General features: G+C 36.0%; 1 protein-coding gene across 8 annotated transcripts in view; it reads left to right on the forward strand.

Annotated features, from left to right (window-relative positions):
• LOC147369840 (hyaluronan mediated motility receptor-like) overlaps positions 1 to 20,217 on the forward strand; it is a 33,578-nt gene that overhangs the window by 7,826 nt on the left and 5,535 nt on the right. For 4 of the 8 annotated variants that reach the window (XM_086413770.1, XM_086413771.1, XM_086413772.1 and 1 more), the window contains exons 4-15: positions 612 to 659; positions 4,398 to 4,586; positions 5,643 to 5,729; positions 5,814 to 5,914; positions 7,878 to 7,952; positions 8,083 to 8,261; positions 8,918 to 9,066; positions 10,488 to 10,702; positions 12,909 to 13,025; positions 18,801 to 18,947; positions 19,205 to 19,357; positions 19,445 to 19,544. In XM_086413770.1, coding sequence (XP_086269896.1) covers positions 612 to 659; positions 4,398 to 4,586; positions 5,643 to 5,729; positions 5,814 to 5,914; positions 7,878 to 7,952; positions 8,083 to 8,261; positions 8,918 to 9,066; positions 10,488 to 10,702; positions 12,909 to 13,025; positions 18,801 to 18,947; positions 19,205 to 19,357; positions 19,445 to 19,544 — 1,560 coding nt within the window. The remainder of the gene's footprint in view (positions 1 to 611; positions 660 to 4,397; positions 4,587 to 5,642; positions 5,730 to 5,813; positions 5,915 to 7,877; positions 7,953 to 8,082; positions 8,262 to 8,917; positions 9,067 to 10,487; positions 10,703 to 12,908; positions 13,026 to 18,800; positions 18,948 to 19,204; positions 19,358 to 19,444; positions 19,545 to 20,217) is intronic. The other 4 variants (XM_086413774.1, XM_086413775.1, XM_086413778.1 and 1 more) reach the window with 2 other exon arrangements.

The following is a 20,217-nucleotide window of genomic DNA, read 5'->3' on the forward strand; positions in this document are numbered from 1 at the left end:
AACCGCCATGTTAGAAATATATAAAATGCATTTTGTTCAAGATGTTTATGACTTCTTTCATCTGTAGATGGAAAAGATAGATATTCTGTTTTTGGCCATTATCTCACAAAGACTGGTGAATATAAAAAGATATGTAAAAAACACATCTTACTGAGAATAAAGGCAATGAGTAGATTAGAATCAGTTTGTACTATTTCAGTTTTTCTTTATGTCTTTGCATTTGTTTTATTTTTTGTTTTGTGGATCTAGGTTTAAGTTGATATCTCTTTTTAAAAGTCTTTTTTTTCTTCTGAGACAGTATAATAAAATACTCAAAATGTATTATTTAACACTAGAAAAGAAGACCTGTTATTTTCACTGAACTTGTTAGCAAAAGTCTAATCTATTGGGCTAAAAACATTCAAACCTGAAATATTTTAAGATTTGAAGAAACTTCTCCTTCATTGGCTAGATAAATCACCTACAAAATATTTACTAGATTTAATGAAATGTTTAAAATAGAAATTAATCTTTTAGAACCCTTAATCTTTCCTGACTACTAAAAATCAAAATTGGGTATGATATTTGTGGCACTTAAAGCTGATTGTCACTGTTCTTTGATTTTTAAATAGAAGGAATCTCAGAAGAATGATAAAGATTTGAAGATGTTGGAAAAAGAGGTGAGCAATACGTTTAAGTTACTGAAAAACATAGACAAGGATTCTATTGCTGTTTGAGGAGTCAGATAATGAAACATATGTACCATCCAGACTGGTACCCACAGGGTAACCAATCGTTGGCTTTGATACCATATTGTAGACCTTGATTGTCAATGTAGTATACAGTTAGCATACTAAGGGAGGGATATAAGATCATCTATGTCATGAAAAACTGATAAGTAAAGCTCAGTATTTTAGTTTGTATGTGGATCAAATGTTTACCTTTCCTCATAGCATACACTATTCCTACATGCTAATCTCTGTGTTAAGATAGTAACTACCTAGAGAATTGCTTGGTAAGCATGAAATCCTAGCAGGTTAGTTGAATTGCAGTGGAGTGCTAACTTAATGCATCTCTGCACTAAAGTATATCCTTTCTCAAGGATAAAATGACCAACTGCGTGTGTACTGTCCAATACGGTAGCCATTCACCACACGTGACTATTTAAATAAGATTAAGAATTCAGTTCCACTAGTCGCACTTCACCTGCTCAATAGGCACTTGTGGAGAGGGGCTACGACACTGAACAGTGCATTTCTACCGTAGAATAAATCTTTTTGAGCAAAACTAACCTAAAAAACCTGCTTACTTTTTTTTTTAACATATATGTATATGTGTGTGTATGTATATGGATGAGTACAATTGCTTTACAATGTTGTGTTTCCTCCATACAACAGAGTGAATCAGCTATGTGTATACACGTGTCCCTTCTCTCCTGAGGTTCCCTCCCATCCCACCTCTCTAGGTCATCACAGAGCCCTGAGCTGAACTCTCTGCTGTACAGCAGCTTCACACTAGCTATTTATAAAAAACCTGTTTACTTCTGTAAGCAGGGCCAGGCAGGTCACTGCCAGCTTTGCTTTTCTGGCAGTCTTTTTTCTACATTTCCACTACTGACCAACTCTTTCTGGTAGACATATTAAAATTTTCCATTGATTACAGTTAAATGTTGGCTTAGGCCAGGAATATGTCAAGATAACTTTGAAAATCTCTGCCCTTGTTTCTCTGATCCTTTATTGTATCTATTTTAATAACATTAGCTATCATTTTATTGAGGACACATGCCTGTGATGTAGGGGTAAATACTTAGAGATTTAATAACTAAGTGTCTCTGGAGATAGCTGATAAGGGAGTGGCAGTTCCAGAGTTAGAACTAGTCATTTGTATCAGTTACTTAATCTTTTAGAATAAAAATTTTTTACAAATGCTGCTATATATTATTTAACCCCCCCAAGTATTTGTTGTTTGTTTGGGTAATTTGAATTAAATATCAATATTTAATTTAAAAGCAAAATTTCATGGAAAACAAACTCAGATTTCTGACTACTGTTGCAGAATAAAAAGATCTCACAGGACAATTTCTGTCTTCCCCTCCAGGGGAATCTACTAGGCTTGTGCAAGGTTGCCTTCTTTTTTTTTTTTAATTATATTTTTTAATTGACATATAATTGACTTAATGTTGTACAAATCTCTGCAGTACAGCAAAGTGACTTAGTTCTACACATTTTACACAAAAACATTCTTTTTTTTTTAACTTTTTTTTAATATTCTTTTCCATTGTGGTTTATCCCAGGAGATCATACAGTTCCCTGTGCTATACAATAGGACATTGTTGCTTATCCATTCTAAAAGTAATAATAGGTTGCATCTACCTGGGTTGCCTTCTTTAGATGTCGCATTTGCTGTCAGTCCTCACCTGGCTCTTTTGTATTGTCTACTTGGTCATGTAGGCATTTGAGTTTACAAACCCTTCTTTATACTTCTTTAACTGAAAAAAGTGTGATGTAGATAGTCTTAAATGTTCTTTTTTCTGCTTTATAGTACTATGCTATGGACATTGATTGTAAACCAATAATGTAAGAATAAAGACTCTTACAGTTGGGAATCTTAAATCTCGTTCAGTTCCTAGTATCTAGTTCACAGTCATATATGTAAGTGGTGCTTGATATATTTTTAGTTAAGTATTATTGGCTTAGAATACTGAGATAAGTTTGAATACAAAGCCAGTAAGAGTAGAGAATGCTTTTTTTTTTTTTTTTATTCCCCGCCCCTAGAGAATGCTTTTTATGTGACTTAATATAGCTGTGCTTTCCTGATACTTTTATACCGAGCATAAAGTCTATTTTGAAGTGAAGTGAAAGTGACTCTTTGCGACCCCATGGACTTTACAGTCCATGAAATTCTCTAGGCAAGAATACTGGAGTGGGTAGCTTTACCTTTCTCCAGGGGATTTTCCCAACCCAGGGGTCAAACCCAGGTCTCCCACATTGCAGGCAGATTCTTTGCTAGCTGAGCCACAGGGGAAGCCCAGGAATACTGGAGTGGGTAGCCTATCCCTTCTCCATCGGATCTTCCTTACCCAGGAATCAAAACTGGGGTCTCCTGCAATTGCAGGCTGATTCTTTCCCAACTGAGCTATCAGGGAAGCCATAAAGTGTATTGTGGTAAATGTTTTATATGCACTAGAAAAGAATGTAAATGCACTTGTTGGTTATAGTGGTCTATATACATCAATTAGTTCAAGTCATTTAATAGTTTTCTTCAAATCTATTATTTGTACTGATATTTTTGTGTGTTTAGTAGTTCTCAGAAAGGTATTTTTAGACTTTCAGCTCTGTGGATTAATTTCTTTTTAATTCTGTCAGTTTTGACTTTGTATATTTGTTACAATATTACTGTTGTGCATGAAAATTTAAGATTATATCTTCTCTTAAAATAACCTTTTGACCATAAAATTTCTTTGTTACTAGTAATAATGTTTGCCTTAAGTCTGCTTTGTGTAATATTAACTTAGCCATTGCCAGCTTTCATTTATCTAATGTTTACATGGTAAACCTTTTCTGTTACCTTTATTGTCAGTCTGTCAGTCCTTAGATCATTTCCTTCAGCCTAAAGAATTTCCTTTAATATTTCTTGTTGTGCAGTTCTACTGTTGACAGATATTCTCAGCTCTTTTTTGTTTTTTCCCTCTGAAAAATGTCTGTATATCACCTTCATATTTAAAGGCTATTTTCATTGGGAATAGAATTTTATATTGGCAGATTTTCCCATACATTTTAAACATTTCATTATCTTCTGGCTTCCACATTTCCTGTTGACAAATATGTGTTTTTTATTTTCGTTTTGGTTTTTACCCATTAGTTGCATCAGTATGATGGCTTGCTAATGCCTACCACACCCTACCCATAAGCCCTGTTCTGTTTTCCCAGAAATAAAGGTGTTTCGCATTTTAAGCTGTAATTTGAATTCCTATAATTAGAACTAGAGAAAAGAAGAACTTTTATAGGTAGTAATGCCTTAAAAGTAAATAAACAGTATAATTACACCTAGAAGTTTATGGCAGTTTGAATTCTCTGTTCTTAAAATGCTTACAGATTTTCAAGATGTGTCATAAAGTAAATATGATTGCTCAAACAGCTAAGACTATTGAAGAACATCATATCACAATCAGAGGTTTTTCTAGAACTTTAATGTTTTGATTATCATTAGTACCTAGTACTGGAGGAGAGCATGGAAACTCCCTGTAGTATTCTTGCTTGGAGCATCCCCATGGACAGAGGAGCCTGGCGGGCTACTGTCCATGGGGTCACAAAGAGTTGTACACAGCTGAGGGACTAAGAACAGCACAGGACAGCATCTAGTAACTGTATTGGCAGTAATACGGGAGTTATTAATTTCATCTCCTTGTTCCTGTCCAGATCCGCATTCTTGTGCAGGAGCGTGGAGCTCAGGACAGGCGGATCCAGGATCTGGAAGCTGAGGTGGAGAAGATGGAAGCAAAGCTAAACGCTGCCGTCAGGGAAAAAACCTCTCTCTCTGCAAGTAATGCTTCACTGGAAAAACAGCTTATTGAATTAACCAGGACTAATGAGCTCCTAAAATCTAAGGTATTTGAACCTCATAATCTTTACAATTGAATAAAAAGCAATTTTTTTTTTTTTTCCTCATAGAGCTGTTTGGGAATTTTAGGCCTAATTTAGTCATTTAATGTCAATAAATGTATATTAAATATTAAGCCACTCCCAATAGGAATTATTATTGCATCTTGTTTATTATGGTGCCTGGCACATAGGAGAATATAAACAATCATTTACTTTTTGTTTTAACATCTGACATTTTCTCACCCTCTTTCAAAGTCACTCCCAATTAGTAAGACCACTAATAACGTTTTAGAATTTACATCTAGAAGTATCTTTAAAGATCTTTCTCTGCAATAAATAATAGCATGATAGCAGGCCTCTGTCTTAAATCTCTTTGGGAGTACAGTAGAAAATGAATAAATGTGTGGACTAAATATGCTCAGTAGATAAATTGTGTTTATCAATAAACTAATAGATCTTAAAGGACTTAACATGGTCATCCTCCTTTTTATAGAAGTGGAAGGAAGCTGTAAATCACTGTTCAGCTTAATAAGAATCTATTATTCAGGGCCTATAACATGCTGGGCTCTTTGCTTACAAAGGGAGTAAGGATGCATAAGAATTAAGCACAGGCAAGACAGATTCCTGAGCCTCACTTAGGGAGATTATCATTTATTAGGCCTGTGATGGACCCTGTAGTCTGCATATTTCGAAGTAGATGAAACAATGCAAATGCAGTTTGTTAAGCAAACACACTTGAATTAACCAATTTTTACAGACAAAACTCTGCAAAAATCTTGTTTTAGAGCCACACAGTAGACTTCCCAGCATATACAGATAAATAATCACTGAAGCTGATTTCAAAAGTAGACCAGAAAGTCCCATGAAGGAAAAGGAGGGACAAGAATAGAAGTAGTATAAAGCCAGTAATCCTGGTGTGGGTTAAGGATACTTTTCTCTACTAAAGTATGTTGTAAGCAAATAGTAGTCCCTATAATAGATAGAATACTCAATACTTAAGTGATTTTTACACAACTTTAGTAGAAAATATTTCTCAATTTTTTATGTGTTTGCTCTACTCAGTTTTCTGAAGATAATAACCAGAAGAATTTGAGAATTCTAAGCCTTGAGTTGATGAAACTGAGAAACAAAAGAGAAACCAAGATGCGGGTGAGTGATACCTTAGGTAAGTTTTCTGGAACTGGGGATCTGAACAAGTTCTCATTTCCTAAAACAGGTATTTCTGTTGTGTAGAGCATGATGGCTAAACAAGAAGGCATGGAGGTGAAGCTGCAGCTCACCCAGAAGAACCTCGTGGAGTCTCAGGAGAAAATAGTACAACTTGAGGGGAAACTGTGAGTGACTAAAAGAAAAGAGGTTACGTTGTGTAACCAGTTTTGTACTTGGCTTTCTTGGCTGCTTATTACTCCATACTCATCTCACTGCCTGCCTCTACTTGCCCTATTTCTCTTCCTAAGTAACAGCTGAACCCTAATCGTTCCCCAACATTTTATGCTGAAAAGAAATATGAATGTATTATGTTTGTACATCTTCTGTATCAGTGTTGAGGAAAGGCACATAATCTTATGGAGGTTGTAATGAGACTGAAACTGAGAAGCATTGATACAGGAAGCTATGATTAATTTACAATCCTAGACTTCTTTTAATTACTCAACTGTAATTTGCATATAGTAACATGCAGAGATCGTAAGTATTCATTTTAGTGACTTGACAATTGTGTACTCCTATGTAACCACCACCCAAACAAGATAGAGAACACTGTCATTCCCTCAGAAAGTCCCCTCGTGCTCCTTCCTGCTCCCTGTTCCTCCCCACAGTTACCCCCCACCCCTGCAACCACTTTCTGACTTCCATCATTGTAAGTTAATTTGACCTTTTTGGGGATATTTATCATCACATGCATGCACGTATGTATATATGTGGCTTTTTTTTTTTTTCCTGGACATGCTGCACATCTTGCAGGCTCTTAGTTCCCTGACCAGGTCTCAAACCCATGCGCTTTGTATTGAAAGTGCAGAGTCAAGATTCATCCATATTGTGTGTATTACATGTTTCTTTCATTTCTGAGTAGTATTCCACTATACGAATATACCTCCATTTGTTCACTACTCTCCTATTGATCAGTACTTGGGTTTCCAATTTTTGACTATTGTCAATAAGACTACTATATTTACCTTTTTGTAGACAAAGGTTTTTGTTTCTCTGAGTAAGTATCTAGGAGTGGAATTTCAAGGTCATAGTATGCACGTATGTTTTCTATGTTGTTTGTTTTGTTGTTTATTTATTTATTTGGCTGTGCCATGTCTTAGTTGCAGCATGCAGGATCTTTAGTTGTGACATGTGGGATCTAACCTGGGCCAGGGATTGAACCTGGGCCTTCTTTATTGGGAGCATGGAGTCTTAGCCACTGGATCACCAGGGAAGTCCCATGTAATGCTTTTTTAAAAGCTCAAAGAGTTTATACAATTTTACACTCCCACTTCACAATGCATGATGGTTCCATTCATTCCATATCCTCACCAATATTTGTCCTGGAGGCAGGCATGGCAACCCACTCCAGTATTCTTATCTGGAGAATCCCACGGACAGAGGAGCCTGGTGGGCTATAGTCCATAGGGTTGCAAAGAGTCAGACACGACTGAATCGACTTGACAGTCATATATGCACTGATACTTGTCAGCCTGTCTGATTTCAGCCTTTCTAGTGGATGTAAAATAGTATATCATCTATGTTTTCAATTTGTTACTGTTAATTTCAGACATCTTTTTTATGTGCTTATTGACCATTCATATATGTCCTTTCGTAAGACATCTACTAAAGCCCCTTGCCCCTTTGTCAATAAGTAACCGAATAAAAGGCAGCCTGGAAGAAAGACTTTGAAGCACACAAAATTCTATTTTGTATGTGTGGTGGGTGGGGATTCTAAGAAAGCTACAGGAAAGGTGGTTTCTAATACACTCAGAGTGTTACAGATCTATAACTGTATACAGACTCTCATCATCATAATCCTTTTGTCAGAATATATTTGGAAAGCTTTCTCACTTAAAAAATAAACAATAAACTTGAGCCTCCTACTTGCATAAATTGTCAACGTGAGCGGTCACACAAACTAATGGTTAGGAGTTTAGAACCTAGAGTCAGCCTGCCTGAGAGAACAGTATCTGGCACAGAGTAAGCATCTCTGTAGAGTAAGCTTACTCTGTACCAGAATGAGGCTTACCCTGTACCAGAGATGCTTACTCTGGTACAGAGTAAGTATGATTATTGTGTATATTAATGTATGCATTTTTTTTTTAGTGTTTCAATAGAGAAGGAAAAGATTGATGAAAAATCTGAAACAGAAAAGCTCTTAGAATACATTGAAGAAATAAGGTAATATGAAGAGTAGTTTTTGGACTTTGTTTTATTGAAGTGCGATGAATACATCATTTTCATCTCTTTTCATTTAATGTTGCCTCTGCTTAAATAGATGTGCTCCTCAATATAATTTGTTTTAATGCAGTTGTGCATCAGATCAAGTGGAAAAATACAAGCTAGATATTGCCCAGTTAGAAGAAAATCTGAAAGAGAAGAATCATGAAGTTTTAAGCCTTAAGCAGTCTCTTGAGGAAAATATTACTATATTGTCTAAACAAATAGAAGACATGAAGTCTAAATGCCAGGTGCTTGAAGAAGAAAAAGGTATTCTACTGTCTATAGTACTATTTTCTTTAGATAAATACTACCTATGATAGTTTTTAAAAGTACTGATATGTTATAGCAACTTTAAATAATTACATGAACAACAATGAAAATTTTGTTTTATGCCTGGGAATTTTTATCTTTTATGATATTTGTTATCTGTTTATTTGACTATATTGCTTATCTTGGTTGAAATATATACATTTGACCTCCTCATTGGGTAGCCATTTAAAATTGGTAGATACATAGAGCTAGGTTTGAGGCTTTTATTATATAACGTATATACTGTTTTATATGTAATAATGACAGGAACTTCAGAATTTTTTTTCCCTCTTTGGAAGTACTTGACCTCTGTGTGTGTGTGTGTGTGTGTGTGTGTGTGTGTGTGTGTGTTAGTCACTCAGTCGTGTCCGACTCTTTGTGACCCCATGGACTATAGCTCACCAGGGTCGTCTGTCCATGGAATTCTCCAAGCAAGAATATTGGAGTGGATTGCCGTTCCCTTCTTCAGGGGACCTTCCCAACCCAGGGATCGAACCTGGGTCTCCCGCATTGTGGGCAGATTCTTTATGCTCTGAACCACCCTGGGAAGCTGGGTTTTTCAAAGGTAATATTAGTATCTAACTACACCATTGTTAATATTTTTCCTTTTCTAGAAGACCTCATCAATAGGAACAGAGAACGGGACGAAAATCTAAATTCTGAGATACAAAGCTTAAAAGAGAGGTCTATTCTTGAAAAACAAGAACATGAAGAACTACAACAAAAAGTATTGCAAATGGATTCACTTCTGCAACAAGAGAAGGTAGTTTACAATATTAAAAAAGCCTAGTGCTTCTCTTATGTCATACATTTCCCTGTGTATCAGAAAACCTTTAAATTGTATATATCCTTTGATCCAACAATTCTACTTTTAGATTCTTATCCTGAGGAAGTAATCATGTCTTTGCTGCATATTTAACTGATGTTACCACAGTCATTCATGATTTGAAAAATTTAAGCAACAGTTGAAACAATATAGGGAAATTGTTTTAATTTGTTTTTCAGCACATTCTTGTGTTAGATTACTATGTAGGCATTTACAGATCTGTGGTAAAAGAGTGTCTAATTAGACAAAAAACAAAATGTAACTTTTTGAAATCCAGATTACATGAACATTTTACATATCAATGAGAAACACAGGAAGTTCATTAAAAAATCATAATAATAATTCTGGTGATCCAGTGGTTAAGACTCCGAGCTTCCACTACAGGGGTCACAGGTTTGATCCCTGGTCAGGGAATGAAGATCTTGCATGGCTCTCAGTGCTGCCAAAAAAATTTTTTTAATTAAACAAAAAAGTTTTTTTAATGGGCATAGGATGGAAATAGAAAATTCTTAGCAGTAGAGATTCAGATAGCTTGTAAAATGAGAAGATGCTATACTTGTCATAATAATCAAAGAAATCTTTTGGTGTTTTTTTCCACTTCCAAGATTGGCACAAATTAAAACATTTGGTAATATGATATATTGGTGAGAACTAGTCAAGCAAGCAAGTACTCATGTGAACTAATGTGAAATATTATATTGTTGGCAATCTTTAGTGACAAAGGAATTAGGTAGATCTGTATATACTGACTTGAAAAGACCTCAACAACTATTTTTATGATATTTTAAATGACCTTTTTATACACAGTGTATTTAATTTATGTTTTAAAATAATGTACATATATAAAAAAAGACCATAAGGCTTATAATGCAAAATGTAGAGGTTATCTTGATTGGAATGGGGAGTAGTCAAAGGCAATTTTTCCTTTTTTTGTAATGTTAGAATTTTTTTTGCAATGGTGATTTACTTGTATTTACTTATTCTTATTTACTTATATAACTTTAAAATATTTCTATATAACATTGGAATCATAATACTCTATATAGTATCATATGAGAAAAATATATGATAAAAGCCAATTGTAGAATATAATTTTTGTTGTCTAAGAAGTGTGTGTTGCATAGGAAAAAAACTGAAATAACATTTACCCCAATCTTAACAGAGGGTAGGATATAATCCATGACAGAATGAATATGAATCTCTCAAGTTTCTCAGAGGCTCTTGAGTTTAGTGTCCATACTTCATTAGTTGTACTTCTCTCTTGTCCTTAGTAAAATCTCACAGATTATTAAATTTAATTATTTATTAAATTGTCAAAACCTTTCAGATGATTTTGCTGGCTTTCTATCTATATGCAGGAATTATCTTCTGGTCTTCAGCAGAAGCTCTGTTCTTTTCAAGAAGAAATGATTAAAGAGAGAACTCTCTTTGAGGGAGAATTAAAGCAGGCCTTGGATGAGCTGGATAAATTACAGCAAAAGGAGGAACAAGCTGAAAACCTGCTTAAGCAACTGGAAGAGGAAGCAGAATCTAGAGCTGCAGAACTAAAACGCCTCAAAGAAAAGCTGAAAGGGTTCGTATTAATAGGACTTCATGTTTATAATTAAAAGTTATTTTCTAGTACATTCTCTTGGGATTCCCATACCAATCGTGAGTGGTGAGGTTGGAATTATTTTACAAATAAGGAAATTTTTTTTTTTTTTAAATTTTATTTACTTTTGACTGTGCTGGGTCTTCATTGCTGCATGCAGGCTTTCTCTGGTTGTGAGCAGGGGCTACTTTCATGGGCTCTAGGGCACCCAGGCTTCAGTAGTTACAACACATGGGCTCAGCAGTTGCCGTGCAGACTCCAGAGTGTAGGCTCAGTTCTTGTGGCGCACAGGCTTAGTTGCCCTGCAGCATGTGAAATCTTCCCAGACCAGGGACTGAACCCATGGTCTCCTACATTAGCAGGCAGATTCTAAGCCACTGGACCACCAGGGAAGTCCACAAATAAGAAAGAGACACAGAGAGGTAAAGTACATGTGCGGGAAGTACAGATAGAAAGGTATGTGACAGCCCAAGTCAGAAGCCATGCCCTTTTCTTATTTAAAGTTCAAAGAGGGAGCCACAAACACTTCAGAAATAGCAATCAAAAACCAAAATGGGGAAGAAACAACCAGAACTGGAGGAAATCCTGAAATTAAAAAAAATGTATCATTAAAAGTAGAAAGCCTGAGATCCAGTGCCTTTTTTTTCGTTTAATTTCATATTGTTTTCACATTATATGCCCTCCACATTTATTTACAGTATTCAAGTTGATTCTTAAGTTCAAATTGTAAACAAATACTTGAATTCTTGGGATCTCAGCAGTAAACATTTTCTAGAAAGGTAACTAGACATAACCTTACAAAATCATCACTTATATCACAACTATGTATCTATCTCTTATTAGGTGCTTTTTTATTAATCCCTTTTCTATTTTCTTTTAGTGGTTAGTGATTTTAAAAAACACCAAATTTTTTTATATATGCCTGCATTTTGGGGAACAGTACCAAAGTGTAATTAGGGGGATTGTTTCATCCTGCAGCCAGCCTCAGGGAACAGGTACATTAAGAAACTTGAGTGGATGATGTCAATTTCAGAAAGAAAAATGAGATAATCATTTATTCTAACTCAAAGAACTCAGTTCAAAGGTCAGGAGATAAAGATTTTATTACTAGATCTGTTAGTTAAATGTGTGATTCTGAGCAAGACTGTCTTAATTTCTTTTGTTTTCTGTTTCATTAGATACAAAATAAAGGAGTTTTATGACATTATTTGTAAGATCCTTTCCAGTGTGGAAATTTCAGGATTCAGAGAAAAAAGTTGACAAGATTCCTCTAGGGAGCAGGAAAAAGTATTTTTATTTTAAATCCTTTAGTAATAGTTAATTGCTTTTAGCTGTGGGGTGTATTTTTAAAATCCTATGCTCATTCCAGAATGAATTTGAATAATTGTGTATCCTGTTTCAGTGCCCAACTTAGCCTTTAAGCGAATAATGCTGCTTATAGTTTTAGTTCTATGTGTTCTTTAAAATACCTCTTATAAGCTCATATGCCTGTCAAATAAAGTTTGTCACCATTGTAGAAATATGTAATATTCATATATTTGAAATCTGTATAGATTTGTAGTCTATAGTTATAAAGATGACTTAAAAGCCATTCTGTCTAGGCAAAATAGCCTCCTCAATAAGTTGTTGAATCTTTAAATAATTAGTAATTTATTTTGTGGGTTATTGGTATAGTCACAATAAATCTACATAGTCTTGTAATTATTTTTTCAAAAGACCTTCGTTTTAAGAAACGAAGTTACCTTAACTCTACCTAGTGTTCCCTAAATATCCTAATTCAGAGAATTAAATTTTATTCAACCCAAGAGCTTCTTAACTTATAATCCTTCACATTCTTCAGTCTTGGATGCTGCCAAGATTCTGTCTTAGAGTCTTTTTAATCTCATTTCTTCCCCAAAAGTGTTTAAACTACCTACATAAGTACATATGGTATGAAAATAAAAGTAAGTAAATTAGGATAAAAACAAAAGTAAAATAAGAATGGGAAAGATAAGATGAAGCTGCATGTAAATAAACATGCTAGCAGATATAGATCATGAATGTAGATCTAAGCTGTCCAATGTGGGGTATATGATTCACAGTGTCGAAGGTACATCCTAGTCTCTTTCTTAAGCTAACGGTATATTAAATGGTATATTAAATTAAGATGCAGTTAGCATCTTATCTTTTAACCATTCCTTTTTCTTAGGAAAGAAGCTGAACTGGAGGAAAGTAATGCTGCTTATACTCAGGCCACCCTGCTTTTGCAAGAAAAACATAACAGTACAGTGCAGAACCTGGAAGATGTTACTGCTCAATTTGAAAGGTATTTTTATGGGGAGGCTGCTCTCAAACATACGTGAGCAGGCAAGGGGTGTTCACCTAGGGACATCTGTCAGCAAAACTATATGAATAAAACAATTGTTATTACTTTAAATTCCACAATGCCCAATCATAAATGGGCATTTCATGTTACCTGTAGTCTTAGAATATATAGTAATTTCCCTCTCCCGGTACCCACTTCAGATTTCATACACATCTGTCTGACTCTCCTGATGTCATCATTTTCCTCACGAAGAATCCAAACGCTTTTATTTCCTCTTCATGGAACCTATAAATGTACCTGCATCTTTCACCCTATCTTCTTCCCACCTATTACAGATGAGGTATCTCATTCCTTAACCTTTAGTGACCTCTTTCCATCATTCATCCCTTATCTCTTAATTTTCAACCTTTCTTCTAGAATTTTTCCAGTCAGTATTAGAACATGTTAATGTGCCTTCGTCTTTAAAACACAACTTTTTAAATCTCCCTTCACCCCCCACTTCTTTCTGCACCTTTCATTCCCAATACTGTTCTTACCCCCAAATCCTCCTCATGTTTATAGCCCATCTTTTTTTCTTTAATTTATTTTATTGAAGTATAATTGATTTACAGTGTGTTAATTTCTACTGTATATATAGATAGATTCCTTTAACTATTCCTTTCCATTATGGTTTATGTCAAGATACTGAATATAGTTGCCTATACTATATAGTAGGACTTAGTTGTTTATTCATCCCATATATATGGCTTCCCTGGTGGCTCAGAGGTTAAAGTGTCTGCCTGCAACGCGGAAGACCTGGGTTCGATCCCTGGGTCGGGAAGATCCCCTGGAGAAGGAAATGGCAATCCACTCCAGTATTCTTGCCTGGAGAACCCCATGGATGGAGGAGCCTGGTGGGCTACAGTCCACAGGGTCGCAAAGAGTCGGACATGACTGAGCAACTTCACATATATACTAGTTTATATTTATAGTTTATAATATAATCTCATAGCCCATCTTCTTGATAGATATTATAATGTATCTACTTCCTATCCAGTCTACTTATTTTCCCTTTTTTAAAGAAAGTTTATTTTGGAGGGCACTACAAATTACAAAGGATAATACAACAAACACTAGTACATCACACAGTCTCACACTGAGTGTATTAATGTTAACATTTTTACTTACTGTATTTACTTTATATAATTTTGGATGGAGGGCTCTTCTTTTATCTATTTTAGTATATTCAATAAAAAGATACAATGTGTACAGAAATCCTAAATCATAAAGGTAAATTTAACATGCATGAGCTCATAGAAGACAACCTATAAACCAAGAGTTTCAACAGCTTGCGACCTATATGAATCCTCCACTGTCCCATCTTCATTCCTCCCCGCAGCAGGTAACACCATCTCAAAATCTACATCAGTTACTTCCTTGCTTTTTTCCTGTGTATAATTGTATAATGTATGTCCATATGAATAATACCTAATTTTGCTTTTTCCAGAACTTCACCAAAAATGTCCTAGTAGTATATGCCATATCCTGGGACTTGCCTTTTCACTCTGCATTATGTATGTTTTTAGTGTTGAATCACAGTATTGCCTGAGACTATAGTTGGAGCTTAGTCCAACATGACTAAGTTGGACTTAGTCATGTCCAACTCTCTGCAATCTCATGAACTGCAGCACACCAGCCTTCCCTGTCCTTCACTATCTCCTGGAGTTTGCTCAAACTCATGTCCATTGAGTCGATAATGCCATCCAGCCATCTCATCCTCTGTTATAGAATATTTGATCTTATCAGTCTACCACTATTTATCCATTCTGGCTTTGGGCTTTTGGGTTGTTTGCCATTTCTTTCATTTTATTAACAGTACTGTGAATATTCCTGTGATCTCCTCTTACATACCTGTAAGAATTACTCTAAAGTCACATTTAAGTGAGTGTTCAACTTCAAAATTTAATTCCAAATCATTTTACAAAGGGGAGGTGAAAATCTACACTCCCACTAGTGATATATGAGTTCCCATTGATCTACCTCCTCTCTGAAGCTTGTTAGACTTCATAAATTTTGCCAGTATACTAAATGTAAAAGGACCTCTTCTTGTGGATAATTCATTTTTCCTTTTCTGTAAAAAGCTTATATATGACTTTTATTCATTTCTCTAGAGCATTATCTTTTCTTGGTTGATTTGTAGGGTTTTTATCAGCAGTATGGGAGGTAGATATCTTACAGAGTGTGACTTGTCTTTTCATTTTCTTTATGGTTTCCTGTGATGAATGGCAATTCTTGATTTTAGTGTTGTTAAACTTACAGAGTTTTATGTGAACACTTTTACATACAAAAACTTCTTTCTATCCTAAGAACTTAAAGATATTCACCTTTTTTTTTTCTAAGTTTCAAAATTGCACTTTTCATTTTTCCACCTAGAACTGATTTCTGTATGTGTAGTGATAAAGGGATAAAATTCATATTTCTTTTTCCATATGGATAATCAACTGCCTAATACCCATTCATTAACTAGTACCTTCTAATCTCTCTGATGTGTTCCTGCATCTGATATATTTTGACATACATAGCGTATATATATGTATGTGTGTGTGTGTGTGTGTATATGTACATGTATGTGTGTGTGTATATATATATATATATTTTGTTTTGTTTTTGAATTTTTGGCCATGCTGTGTGACATGAGGAATTTTAGTTCCCCAACCAGGGATCAAACTCAATCCCCCTACAGTGGAAGCAGAGTCTAACCACTGGCCTACTGGGGAAGTCCCTATATATTTTAATTTTTATATGTCAGCATACATATAATTAATATACATATGACAAACCTAGACAGCATATTAAAAAGCAGAAACATTACTTTGCCAAAAAAGATCTGTGTAGTCAAAGCTGTGGTTTTCCAGTAGTCATGTATGAATATGTGAGTTAGACCATAAAGAAGGCTGAGCACTGAAGAATTGATGCTTTTGAACTGTGGTGTTGGAAAAGACTCTTGAGAGTCTCTTAGACTGCAAGAAGATCCAGTAAATCCTGAAGGAAACCAACCTTGAATATTCTTTGGAAGAACTGATGCTGAAGCTGAAGCGCCAATACTTTGGCCACCTGATATGAAGAGCCAACTCATTAGAAGAGACTGTGATGTGGGAACGATTGAGGGTAGGAGAAGGGGACAACAGAGGACAAGATGATTGGATGGCATCTCTGATTCAATGGACATGAGTTTCAGCAAGCTCCTGGAAATGGTGAAGGACAGGGAAGCCTGATGTGCTACAGTCCATGGGGTCACAAACAGTTGGACACAACTGAGCAACTGAACAACAACTATATATATCTGTATACATATATAATTTTTAGTGCTGTTCACAACTCTGGAAAGAAATTTTCCTTCTTGATACTTTGAAAACTAGTGCCTTTAGAGGCATTCTGTGATGTCAGTCACCATTAGTATGCGAGTAGCATTAAAATTTATTTCTTCAGACCAGACCTCTCCCTTCATCCCCTACTCATATATTCAGCTGCCTACTTGACTTCAAGTAGATCTCTCACTGTTGTCTGGTATTAACCCCACCAAAACAACTCTAGATCATCTTTGTCTCCCTTTGTCCCTCTCGTCTCTCATTCTTGTTGATCACAGTCGGTGACATCTCCATCTTCTGAGTTTCTCCTTCCGTAAGTCTTGAGTCATCATAATCATCTTCTCTCCCTTTCTCCCAACATTCAATCTCTTTCTTGAGTTTTTCCATTCTGCCTCCAAAAGAGATCTCACATTTTTCTTTTGCCAATTCCTTGGTCCAATCCTCCCTTAGCACTCATCTGGGCTGAAAAATAATCATCCTCTGGTTAATCCTCCAGTTCAGCATTCCTGGCCCTCCCCAGTCAGTTCTCTGCATATCTCTGGAATAATTTACACACTTACTTAAGAGACCTTTGAAGTATGTTCTTTATCATTCAGGTAAGGCCACTGTGCCCCTCCAGTAAGGACTCATGCCTCTTGCTTCTGCTCCTGCCTCTCTTGTTCTTTTTTTTTTTTTTTTTGGCCTCTCTTGTTCGTTAGACTCTTGTCACAGCTCTTTTTTTTTTTATGCTTAGTATTTTATTTATTTGTATTTGGCTATGCTAGGTCTTCATTGCTCTGTGGGCTTTTCTCTAGTTGCAGTGAGTGGGGGTGCTCTCTAACTCTGGTGCGCGGGCTTATCAATGAGGTGGCTTTTCTTGTTGAGGAGCGTGGGCTCTAGGGCACTTGAGTTCAATAGTTAACAACACAGGCTCAGTAGTTGTGGCGCACAGGCTTAGTTGCTCCACAGCATGCGGGGTCTTCCTCAGACTGGGGATTGAACCCATGTCTCTGGCTTGACAGGTGGATTCTTTACCACTGAGCCACCAGGCAAGCCCCAGTCCCAGCTCTTAGTGGACTGTGTTCTACCTGCCTCCGAGCACATACACATCTTTGCCCTCTGAAATACTTTCCCCAATTGGCTCGCTAAATCCTTCTTATCCATCACACCTCATTTCAGTTCAGTTCAGTCGCTCAGTCGTGTCCGACTCTTTTCGACCCCATGAATCAAGGCACACCAAGCCTTCCTGTCCATCACCAACTCCCGGAGTTCACTCAGACTCACATCCATCGAGTCAGTGATGCCATCCAGCCATCTCATCCTCTCTCGTCCCCTTCTCCTCCTGCCCCCAATCCCTCCCAGCATCAGAGTCTTTTCCAATGAGTCAACTCTTCCCATGAGGTGGCCAAAGTACTGGAGTTTCAGCTTTAGCATCATTCCTTCCAAAGAAATCCCAGGGCTGATCTCCTTCAGAATGGACTGGTTGGATCTCCTTGCAGTCCAAGGGACTCTGAAGAGTCTTCTCCAACACCACAGTTCAAAGGCATCAATTCTTTGGCGCTCAGCTTTCTTCACAGTCCAACTCTCACATCCATATGTGCCCACAGGAAAAACCATAGCCTTGACTAGACAAACCTTTGTTGGCAAAGTAATGTCTCTGCTTTTGAATATGCTATCTAGGTTGGTCATAACTTTCCTTCCAAGGAGTAAGCGTCTTTTAATTTCATGGCTGCAGTCACCATCTTCAGTGATTTTGGAGCCCAGAAAAATAAAGTCTGACACTGTTTCCCCATCTATTTCCCATGAAGTGATGGGACCGGATGCCATGATCTTCGTTTTCTGAATGTTGAGCTTTAAGTCAACTTTTTCACTCTCCACTTTCACTTTCATCAAGAGGCTTTTTAGTTCTTCTTCACTTTCACACCTCAACTTAATTGTAAATTCCTCAGAAAAGCCTTTTCTGAATCATGAAGCAAAATGTAGGTTCTCCAGTTTTATCAGCTAACATGTTCTGTAGTTTGCCTTTAAAACACTTAGAACAAAGTTAATTATGTAGTTATTTTTCCTTTTATTTTGCAACAACCTGAAGAGGCATTTTTTTCTATCACCCGCAAGATAATAAAGTATGACAGTAGGTAGAGGGATTGTGTGGGGTTTTTGTTTTGAGGTAATTTCCATGTTTGGTAGTTGATTTCTTTTTATCTTTGTTCATAGATTCCACCCATACTAGGCACTTGACTCTTTTCTTTAAAGGAACCGCGTATGTCATATAAGTTCGTGTTTAGTATTAACTTGACTTCAAAACATTGAATTCTTACCTGTGCAAATGTGAAAATACATAAGGTTTTGTTTGTTTTACCTAAAAGTGTATAAAATATAAACCAATCAGCTATAGATTTGTCGTGCATATGTTAGAAAAATCCTTTAACCTTGTTTTTTAAAAAATAAGCTATAAAGCCTCAACAGCAAGTGAGCTAAAAGATCTTAAGGTGCAGAACGAATCACTTAAGGAAAAACTGGCCAAGGCTGAGCAAAGTGCAGAGGATGTCCGAGATCAAGTATTGGCCACTGAGAACTCAAATCAAGAATATGCAAGGTATGTAGGAGAAATAAAACCTACCCACACCTGTGGTCTTAGAACCATTAGGACAATTGGATGTTGCTGCAAGCCAGCTACTAAGTGATGCAGAAAACTGTAGTCCCATGGCTTGCTTTGGGTGATCTTCAATGGTGAATTATGAATTTACAGTTTAAAAAGTATAATTCTTAACAGTTCTTTGAGATTCTTTTTTTAAAAAAGGTAATTTAAATGGCTATAACTTTCTTAATGGACTCTTCTCTCTCAAACCCAAGGATGCTTCTAGATCTGCAGACCAAATCAGCACTTAAAGAAGCAGAAATGAAAGAAATTACAGTTTCTTCTCTTAAAAGAATATCTGATTTGCAGAACCAACTCAAGCAACAAAGCGAAGACTTTAAGAAACAACTGGAAGAGGAAGAAGCAAGGTAATCTAGGTTGAAAACTAAAATGCCACGCGTCTCAAGTCATTTTTTCTAGTATAGTGTGGTTTTTAATTTAATTTTCCCTTACAGAAAAGCTGGAAAAGAAAACTCAATAGCAGAATTAACTGAGGAAATGAATAAGTGGCGTCTCCTCTATGAAGAATTATATAATAAGACGAAGCCTTTTCAGGTCTGTTAATTAGGACTTAACTTATTTGTATTTGAGAATTCGTATTGTTCCGTATCACAGTCATGGCAGTGACATGGTTCTTCTGAAAGATCATTTTGCTGCCAGTTTAACTTCCTATTACAGAAGGTTTATTATAGATGTTACTACATTATTATGCATACATTTTTAATATAGGCTTTATAGGCTTAAATATTACCCCTTAATGAGGTTCTTAAAAGTTAATACCTTAGAAGGCTCTCCTGATATGAACTTTTGATAATCTATGTAAATTTATGACACTTATTTTTTTATGATCTTTCTCAATGTTCCTCTAATTAACGCTTAAAGGATAAATGCAAATCTGGGTACTTAGAGTCAGAAGACAGTATTGGTTATAATATGTTGTGGTAATACAGATTAGCCCAGCTAGCAGGTCTTTTCATTGTTTCTTTCTTTCTGTTTCATTGATCTTTGAAATGAAAAGTAACCTTTTATTTTAAAAAAAGACAATTTATGGAGAGCCCTAAGAGTAAGTCAATATAATATATTTTTGGTTTTTGCCTTTTTTGTTGTGGTGGTTGTTGAGTTTCTTGTTTAAATATTTATTTACTTTTTTGGCTGCACCGGGTCTTAATTGCAGCATGTGGGATCTAGTTCCCCAACCAGGGATCAAACCTGGCTCCCCTGCATTGGG

Source organism: Bos grunniens, chromosome 7, assembly GCF_055505025.1.
Source record: "Bos grunniens cultivar Pamir isolate PY7600 chromosome 7, Bosgru_T2T1.0, whole genome shotgun sequence".
Taxonomy (NCBI): domain Eukaryota; kingdom Metazoa; phylum Chordata; class Mammalia; order Artiodactyla; family Bovidae; genus Bos; species Bos grunniens.